The sequence below is a fragment of the Diuraphis noxia genome, unplaced genomic scaffold, assembly GCF_037042655.1.
Source record: "Diuraphis noxia isolate RWA-SAM2 unplaced genomic scaffold, SU_Dnox_SAM2 contig0005, whole genome shotgun sequence".
Taxonomy (NCBI): domain Eukaryota; kingdom Metazoa; phylum Arthropoda; class Insecta; order Hemiptera; family Aphididae; genus Diuraphis; species Diuraphis noxia.
In genome coordinates, this window is record NW_028301715.1 from 10,042,429 (window position 1) to 10,053,634 (window position 11,206).

At 32.7% G+C, this 11,206-nt stretch overlaps 1 protein-coding gene across 2 annotated transcripts in view; it reads right to left on the bottom strand.

Moving 5' to 3' along the window:
- LOC107165015 (uncharacterized) overlaps positions 1-10,939 on the bottom strand; it is a 63,613-nt gene extending 52,674 nt beyond the window's left edge. The window contains exon 1 of one of the 2 annotated variants that reach the window (XR_016191879.1): positions 10,261-10,939. Coding sequence is in view for 1 of the 2 variants with exons in the window: in XM_015513061.2 (XP_015368547.2) it covers positions 10,261-10,600 (340 nt within the window). In the remaining variant the exon portion in view is untranslated. The remainder of the gene's footprint in view (positions 1-10,260) is intronic. The other variant, XM_015513061.2, reaches the window with a different exon arrangement.
- Between the last annotated feature and the right edge of the window lie 267 nt (positions 10,940-11,206).

The window sequence follows — 11,206 nt, forward strand, 5'->3', positions numbered from 1 at the left end:
ACCTACTCTGACCGCGGTCTGGGATTATCCTATATAGCAATAATGTTGGGCGATAGTTTAGACCACATAGGTGTAGCCAGGGGGTGTGCAGGGTATGCGGTGACATCCCCTAAACACACAGACAATTATTTAGTGTGGAGTTCAAACGTCGTATGATATTGTGCTTTGGTATTGCATATAATTATTATTGTGATGTAATATTATGAATATAATAATGTATATAGTATTTATTTTTATTTTTTTTTGAGGGAGAGGGACAAAAATATCCGCACCCCTTGGACGTGAAGGCTGGCTCCGCCTGTGGTTTAGACAGAGCAATAGTTGCGGTTTATTATATTATACATTTCATCGTATTATGTATATTACCTAGCTACGCCGACAAAAATGTTTTCGTAATATAGTTCAGTTATTTTTTTATTTTTTCATGTGTCTAATATGGATAAAGACGTATTATACTTTATAAGACTCGGCGCGTAGAGCATAAAAAACACGCCAATAATCGTTTAGACGTTTAATCGTTTTTTCATATTTTTACCTGTGATAAACTTAAATCGTACAGCTGTATATACACAACGCGGAATTGTATATAATATGATATCATCTATGCGTTTATTATTAATCTGTGAACCGCGCGATATATATGTTGTCGCGGGCCTAACTTCCGAGTTCTCAAATCAATAAACATATTTTAGACGCCGTCTGTTATTTGTATTTTGAAATAAAGGTAAAAGTAATCGTCGTGATGGCAGACGTGTACCATGTCATTATGTAGTCGTGAAACACGTACGTACAATGCATATTGTATGATATTATAATATTTTGTAACAAAACTATATACCTAGATCGTGTCGTCAGTACCGGATATTATTGTCTGGAAGATGTTATTTAGGTGCAAAATTATTGTGAATACTGAACAGTATATATTATGAATACCTCATTCAACTGAACACAAAACGTATTGAATACGAAATAAATCATGTTTATAACTATAAACTAATAAAAAAAAAACATTTTTTATTCTGGAAACGAAATGTTAGTTTATTTCGATTGAACGTTATCCGAATAACCGTTAAACAAATAGATAATGTCTGAAAAAATAGGAATGTGAAAAATGGAGGTCCCTATTGGTACATTTAAACAAATGTAAGTCAAAAGAAATGGATTTGGCATACATTATATTATTATGTGCAATGTATTAAAAAAGAGGGAAAAAATGGTATTGGCAATTTGCCTCCCTTTTTTAACCTGACACGATGAAGAAATCACATTCAACAGGATAGTAACAACTCTGAACAGTTTTGGTGCTATTCCAAAATGCATTCGATAGTGTTACAGATAATAGTTAGGTATAGCCATTATTATTATATGAGTGTACATTATAATGTTAGTAGAATTTATACTCAACGATATTAGATCGACAAATAATAGAGATTTGTGTTATATACTGTAAACTATATGTAATTATTGTTACTAAACGTTGTTAGGTTTCCAAATAGTGTAAATAAATAATCGGAATAAATACTTGTGCTTAAAAGAGACATCCGAACCCAAAACTCGCCCGGAAAGGGGAGACGGTCCTTAACCGACTTCGCATAGGACACACCAGAATCACCCATGGTTTCCTTATGGCAAAAGAGGATCCCCTTATTTGTCAAACCTGTGGTACTGCATTAACAGTAAAACATATAATAGCCGACTGTCTAAACGCGCCGAACATAAAATATCATTCAACCTCGACTCCACACTCGGACCTATTCATGATAAAAACCTAGATATGATTAATTTTTTGAGAAAAACAAAATTGTTCAATCTTTTATCCAAATTAATAACTTTCCATTGTATCGATAAATATTATATTATATAATTACTGTATAAATAAGTGTAACTAATGGCCTTTGTTGTCGATGTAAATATGCTCAATAAAAAAAAATATATATATATACATATATTACGATCCCGACTTAAATGATGTTACTTAATATGTTTTGTCAGAGATGCTTACGTATCGTTTAATATGTAAAGTTGAATGTCACCGAAAATCGGTTAAAGTGTTTTATGAACTATAGGAACATAATATACAATAATACGGTTTAGCTATTATAATTCAAATAAGTCTAATACTTTAGTTGAATTTGCTTTATATCACGTGAATTCATTGTGTGAGTTGACTGTTTTTATAGATGATGAGGCAAAATTAAAAAGTTAAACGCTCCTTAAATGTATTAGTTGGTTAATTAATATGTTCTCTTCATATAGTACTATACGTATTGATAAGTTTAAAATCGTGTTAATTCTGGTCCTTCGAGGGCGTAAATTATTTAATAAATGAACAAATGATTATATTATAGTACGTTCAAGTTAGATTCATAACTTATCATGACAATAAGAACGTTTTTTTCTTTAAACCGTTTTTAAGCATCACTTGGCTTTTCATCCCTGGTATCAATTATTGATTTTACAGTATACACCCGTAGAGTTCAATAACATTTTCTGAGTTTAAATAATTATTATTTTTAATGCTATTTTCTTAATTCAAATAGTGTTTTCGTACGATTGTATCCTCGACGATCTTAAAATAAACTATAAATCTCATAATACTAAAAAATGTCAAAATATATGATTAATGTATTATTAGTGTAATATACCTATTAAAAATCGATATTTTTTTCGGTTAAATTTTAACCAATTCCGTCGAATGCATGATTTCCGCCATGTTATCAGATCGATGTTCTGTATTATTTTCATTTTTTAGTTATAATCTTAAGCCAACGTTTAATTCCTTTTTTTTTAATACAAGTCATTATTTTACAACGAATAAGTGACTATACCGAATTACTGAATATATAAATTCATACTAAACATCACCAATTATATTATAGTCATGACGTATAGTTTTCACCAAAAAAACATCTTAATTCGGGCTACCGTGGCGGTTGATGTGTAATATACAAAATAATAATAATTCGAGTTCACAATAAACGATTTGAGTGACGTACGAAAAGAAAACCAAACGTTCATATTAAATTCTTTAAATGTTTATCGATAATAGGTAATATTATGGACAGATGCGTATATACGTGCCTATACGTAAATCTTTTAAGTTTAAACTACACGAATAATATTATCATTTGTGCAAGACACAGAAAGTAAACTGATATCAAATATTTCAAATCAATATCCATATCTATATTCATAGGGTTATACAGAACCATTAAACTTTCGAGTATACTCGTATTTAGATTCAAAATAAATGTTTTTCACAGATAAACACATAACTCTTGATGTTTATCTTCCAGTAAAAGTATTTTAATTTTAAATTCTGACCATGAACAAATGAACGCGATGAATCTATTAACTTTATCCTTGTGTAATATTCTTCGGCAAAAATTTATTTATTTATTTTTTGAATAGTTATGTATAATTTAGCATTTGCTTATAACAACAGTCAACAACTGCAGGTTGTAAACAAAACACGTAAAATGCTTTTTAATTTTGATCAATTCGCGATAAGGTGTTTATTCTAAATATTATTCTCTGTTATTTAAGCTTTAACATAAATTCATTGTAAATATTAAATAATAACAAAGATGAATGATTAAATAATATTTTGATGAATCTTTAACACAAAATTTTATCAGAACACTCGAACATCGTAAATACGTCTTTAAGTGCATTATTATGCATAGTAATTACTGATTACTTATTAGCTTTTAAGAATATTACGATAAGACTGCAACTAAAGCTATTACTCCATCATAAAAATGTTTTTTTCTTTTTAAATCTATAGAAAATAATTGTAATCATTGTTTATGTGCACTACAACATAACTATTATTTACTATAGACAACTTCATGTAAAAAATATTGTAATATAACCGATTTTACGAGTTAGTATCATAATATTTTCTTTACAACGAAGCAAAACGACATTTATCATAAATATGTATTCACTCTTAAGTTTAACTATATTTTTTTTTATAGTGGAAATTCTGTAAGTTTATGGATCAATAAAAATATTATATTAAAAATAGTTACTTATATTATTGTCTTTCCGAAGTGTCTAATAATCAACAATACCACTACAAATATACTTAAGTTGTGCAGGACGTGTACATAAGGGTATGTCAAATCGTAATTTTTTAAGTACCCATTTTTTTTATATCATACGATAATATGACTAATATAGTATACAAACATTAAACCTTTCAAGTAATGTGTATAAGATATATAATTTAATTTTTGAAAAATAAAATTAATAACAATTTTTACGACAAAACTTAATACAGTTATGATATAACTTATTGGGTATATAAAATATATTTGCATCCTCATTCCACATAATAATATACGTAAATATGTGTTGTATGTTGAAGAAATTAAATGTACAGAACTTTACAGAAAGAGCTTATTTTATCAAAAATGATGTTCTAAGGAAAAAGTTAGTTACATAAGCCATTAAAAATATAGATTAAGCGTCTTAAGCGTTTTGATACACATCAAGCACGGAAAACCGTAAAAATGACAAATCAATTTCGAGTTCATTATAGTGATTGAGTCATTGAACCTTCTCAATATCGATGTGCGATAAACGTACTCACACGACCATTTTTATTCCCAGGTAAATATTTTAAAATTATTAAAACTGTATCTGAAATTGTACAATGAATTTTTAGTTATTGTGGCGAATATTAAATTTCTACATTAAGCTATACATATACATAATATTATATATATACTTATATAGGTACGGATAATTTATCGAGATAAATGATTTATTATATTATATATATAATATGTGTAATCAGTTTCCCTACAAAATACAAATATAATATAATAATTCCACAGACAAAGCGTTTGGGGTGATTAATTCTATAAAATACAAGATATTTCACGGATAAACGAATAATTTTCTCGTATTAGAAAATATTCTGAATAAAGGGAAGGATATATTATACTGGACTTTCGTACAATTATATTTTTTAAAAAATGGATAAAAATTAAAATCAAAATAGTCTGGCGAAGTACATTTTAAAAAAAGTACAAATATAAATGCAATAAATAAATAATATTAACTGTCCGATATCTGCTCGATATTTTCTTATCCTAGTAGGTAGGTACCGATAACTAAATTCAATTTAAAATATCGTAATTCCCAACTGTAGCTGGCCTGAGGTCATATCCGAGAAATCCGTATATTTATATATTCATGTTTATGTATATTAATTTATTTAAATACGTATAAATTAAATATTTTATTTTCTTAAATTCTTCGGAGATTTCCAAAAATCGTCTAAATTTGCAGTAAAATATTTAAAAAAAATAAATCATTCGAACGTCAAAAAGTTTAAATATTATGCAAAAATATGCATTAAAAAAAGTATTTCTACGCCACGAAACAACTTTTGTGCCAATTTTGTTTACAATCAAGCGGAATATCCGAATAAGCATGCAAATCCGCGTTCTAATTAGACCGTATAATAGAATTAGTTTATTATGAAACTAATTACACAATTTCATAGGTAAGTATATTTGTTGCAAACTATATATGTATAGCTTTACATTAATTTCATATACATTTAGATTGTATCTTTATCGGTCATCTGCCGACTTCAGTGTGATTCTATATTATTATTGTAAGTCGTAAAAAATATTCAAAATAACAAATAAAAACTTGCCCCAAAAACCGAGAGAATATTCACGGATTATCTAAATATTTTTGCGAACATATATAATATATATATATATATAGGCACATATAAAATTCACTGTATGCGGGGAAAAACTCAGATGTATATACATAATACACATTACACATACACGAGGCACATATATATTATATTATATCTGTATATTTTATTACTCGGAATGATTCAAAACGATTTACACTCGAAAGAAGAAAAAATATTATTGGATGTGCCAAGGCTAACCAACGGTGGTAATGTTTGCATGAATTCTATCCATATCTATATCTATAATATATAATATAATATATATATATATATATATATATATATGTGTGTGTATAATGTAAGTTCGTGTTCTTGCTTTTAGATTTCCCTAGAAAATAAAACTTGGAGAAAATTATTGCTCTCCGAGGCATACTGTATTTGACGCTTTGGCTACATTTACTCCGTCGATATATTTCGATGGTTTCAAACAATTTGTACGTCGTTCGCCGTTTCGGTTTTCTGTGATTTTATATTTCACCTGTAAATCGTTTTGAATATCAAATAAGCCTAGTTCTGTTTTAATATATTGCAATTAAGGCACAGCGAGATTTACTATCGATCTATACAACAGAAATATTTTAGGTGGTTCATAAAACGCGCCCCATAACGACGTTAAACAATTTTTTACACGTACCCGAGCAAGTTTGCAGCGTAAAGGCCACACCGTGTAATGTTCAATAAACGCTAAAACATTTCGAGTGGTCACTGAAAATCTATACATTTTCACCGCAAGCTCCCTGAACCGTTGCTTCCCGTGTAAACTATATACATGACCTCATTACACGCTTGAAATCAACGGCACAATAATAATAATAATAATAATATGTAAAACTGCTCGTCATATACAGAGGAGATTGCCAAAAAAATGTATAGGTATATATATATATATATTTATTTTTTTTATCAGCCTTCATAAAAATTTGGTGGCTCATATAATATGTATATTATAATAATATCATCTACCTGTATGGGTTGTTAATATTATATAGTAACTAAGCGTTAAGAGGAACCCATCATCGCAAACGATTGATTTATTATCGTTATTATAATACAATATTATGCATGCTATTTGCATGAACTATACAGCTTAAATACTTTAAAAGCCATAATATATATATATATATATGGTATTTTAGTATTTATTTAGTGCCAGACTCGTCACAGAGAATAAACAAACAAATATTGAAAACGTATGTTTTATTTTAAATCCAAAAAGCGTAGTTTTTTTCTCTTCCCTAATCGAACTAGGCTTAAAAGTTTGATCTACAACATTTTATTAAATCACCCCGATAATATTGCAGTTGTACGTTTCGACCTATACAAGTCCTATATTTTAGATATAGCGAAATCGTCTTTTGGCGAATACTCTCCCTATGTAGAAAACTGCAACTATATGGTCGAGGGACATAATAATAGTTGGGATATTTTATTTTCTATACTCGCGTGTCGCGTTATGCTCATAATGTAATTATAATGGATAGACCACCTGACCTCTCTGAACGTTCCTGAATGATATAAGCTATGAGATTGAATATTTTTTTATCCCACGAACAAGTCATTTTTTCTTATAATTTTTTTATTTATAATTTTAAATAAAATAATTTAAGGAAATATGAATTAGTATGATTACTTCTGTAAATTTCTGTTCATATTTCCAAATTCAAACAGCTAACGGTAAACGATCAAATATTTTATGTTGTTATTATTATTTGATAACAATTATTATTATTAGTAAGTAATGATAACTGATAACTCAAAATGGTCACCTATCGGTTTCAACTGGTAACACCAATGGTACTGTGCAATACCGAAACGTCGGGGGGCGCTGCTCCACGGGTGTTTAGTATAGAGATGGCCTAAGTATCCATTTTATATTATTTATATATAGTTATTACTTATTAGTTACGGTCAAAAATACATTATGCGTGTTCGACGTTAGATTTAACGTTTCCTAGAAAAATATAATTCATCTTAAAATACAACTCTATATGCAGTTTAATTTCGAAACGGGACTAAACAGATTGATGAATATGATATTAATAAATCATAATGAACACTCCCGCTAAAACGTTTTATTAAATAATGATAATGCTAAAAATCGACATAATCGTCGCCAACGGCAGCGGCGGCGACGGCGTACTTCCGAGTAGGTATACTCATCTGGAGTATAAAATCGCGACGACTGTGCAATGGCAATGACTTAATTTGACGTCTGTCGAGTTCCATGTATAAATACGGAGGCACAATATTATGTTTATATTATGATATGAATGTCGATGTTTGAAATACGCGTAAATAATTTATTATTGTTTATTAGCTACAATAGTAGGTACTCAGCAAAAATAACTAATAAGTTGATAAGTAATTATTAAGTGAAGGCATATTATATAGGTATTAGGGAGTAAAAATTATAATATCAAATATCAAATATGAACTGCAGCAATCGGTTGGTTTAATCTTAGAGCCACAGCGTATTATTTTGAAGCCGATATTAGCGACGAGTCTCCGATTTAGGTGTTCGATAATATGTGGACGTGCGATTTATTTCGTCGCATAATATTATCATTAGGCCATACGCCCATACCTAATGTCAAAATATAACAATATAGGTAACATGCGGGTAAACGAGTGACAAATTATATCGCGCATGCACATATCGAATCTCTAATTCGATGACTCGTCGCTAATATCGGCTTCATTCTTTTTTATTGGTATAATACGCTGTGGTCCATCCATAGTATATGATCTATAAGGGTTTAATACGCTTAAATACCGTTTTGAACCAACCAAACATTTACGATGTACCTATACTGCAGTGCACGAGAGTTATGGAACATAAATTCGTATTAAATGTGAACAGATTTTCGACGAAATCACGGCGGTATTATGGTAGCTATTCGACGAGAGAGCGGCCGGCGTGCTTTATAAATATTTAATATTTAAATATTTAATAATACACACTGCATTACTGCGTGACGTGCAGTATTTATTAAATCAACGATTGTCGACGGAAAGTTTTCGACCATCCGTGGTCTGCGAGGCTCGTATATTATTCATTACTTCATTAGGTACCTAATAAATATCGCAACGACCATTTTCCCGGTAAACCAAACGGCTATAATGTAACAACGGTAGGTTAGGTCCACGACCACGGACACCATGTTCGTTGGCTTCATTTCACGCCATTTTATGGGTTGCAAATATTAAATATATAAGCGCTTAGGTATTAATAAAAAGTTGATCAATGGCCAGACGTTGATTGAAACCGACCAACACTTTTGTCGCTCATAAATATTATTAATACTATTACTACCCATAAAAACGAAACTTGGGGGTTCGAAAAAAATAATACCTATATATAGATGGATGCGAAAAGCACAACGGAAAAATTATATATATATATTATACACTTTAAAATATTTAATATAATATCCTAGAATTAAAGGGGGGGGGGGTGCGCGCAATATAGTCGTGTCGTGCATAAAGTCATAAAGATATTGGTACGTCTTTTTGTTATTTCGTTTCTGCTGTTTGTTCTCTTTCGGCGATAAACACGAAAAAAAAATATTAGTCGACAAAATAATATTAAACATCAACCGGTTTGGATGCGTTCATCGAGTATGGCGTTGGCTTGTTGTGATGGGTTGACTGTTGTGGAAAATGTTAGGTTAAACCGCGAAAGCTCTCACGGAATGGCAGGTCAGTGTCACTCGGTGCAGGATAATATATTTTCGAGGGGTGGTAGCTGACCCGATAATATTATATAGGATTGACCGTTTCGAGTGGCGGGAAAAACAAATCCATCCTCAACGCCCGAAAAATTGATAAAAGGAAAAGTCCAGGGCAAAACGCAATACGATGTGAAATGATTTTACATTTTCGAGAATATTTTACGTGTTTCCGTTTACAAATGCGCGTATATACATATATAGGTACCCAACCTAATACGATATAACGATAATATCATATATATATAAGCGATTGCAGAAACGATTTACGATTGTATAATATATAACGTATATTATACTGTTATGAAAATATGCAATAATTTAATGTAATATTGCGAGTGAATTATTGGATGTAAAAAGGTCAAAAGAACTAACAAAGTGACTTTAGTGCAGACTTTGCCCGTCGGTATAAATACCACTACATAATAACCGAATTCCGCAATTTTGAAAACTTGCAAACAAAATTCTGCAAAGTTCCCGACCGAATATCTTATATCTAATACTTGATCAAAACGCTGTATTATAATAGATTTCATCACCCTCTCTATAAACTCTTGAATGGATTACGTGATGTATATCGACTTGTTCGCACTTAAAACAATAAAGTGTCTGTTTTTTTTTTTAAATTATTATTCATCTATATTATATTAAACATATTTATTTTTTTGTATTTTATACTATACACGACTGACGTGCATAGTTGTTCTACATTTGTATTAAATCCCGCAATCGGATGTTTGTGATAGGTCAGCGGGTGTCATTGAATATAAAAATAAATGATAGTAAACCGTTTGTTGAGCTCACGTGTGCAGTAATGCGGTTCGTCTGATCCGTCCGGACAGTCACGCCGGCCGTCGCAGTACTTGATAGACGGCACGCAGCGTACGGTGGCGGTGGCCGTGGTGGCGTCGTCGTCGTCTTCGTCGGCTGCAGTAGACGACGAGGAGGAGCACTCGAATTCGGAAAGCGTACAGGCGGCCGATCTGGAGGACGTGAGCCTTGCGTACGCGCCACCACTGCCACCGGCCACGGCCACAGCAACCGTGGCCAGCACCGCCACGACGGCCGTGGGACGAGGCACTCCGACGAAGACGGTCCGTCGAGGCCGTGGCGGTGTTGGAGTTTCCGTCCTCGTAATAGTCATTACGTCGTCGCGATGGTACTGTTACTGCTGCGGCGGTACCGGTCGGCGGGAGGGGGGAGAAAAAACCGCGGCAAACGAACTTTAAAAAAAAAAAATTTCAAATCTACCCTCGGACCGGCATCGTCCGTTTGCGAAGCGGAGAGGGCGGTTACGACACGACTGTCCCCGGACGCGTTGCGGTACAATATATTATTATTCTTATTATCTATCTGCGATCGTCGCGATTGTCTACGGGTGGACGACGCACGTGCGCTGGCGATGACGACGGCGACCGCAAAACCTCGGACTCGGAGTACCGTCACGCCGCGCGAGGGTGCCGCGTACCAACTCTGGCCACAGTCGTCACTCGTCGTCGTCGGCGGTCGTCGGCGTTGTCGTCGTCGTCGTCGCCGTCGTCGTCGTCCGCGATCGGCCGCCGCGGGATCGCGCGTCGGCGGCCCGCAGGACCCGAGCGCTCCGCGGACAAGCCCGCACCCTGACCCGTTTTCCCGACGTTGGCACGAACGCGCTCGCACACTGCGTACAATCAATACTGCCTAAAGTGAAAACGCCTACCAGATGTGTACGTACACGCGCGCCGGCCGTATCTCCTGGCTCCGACGTCTA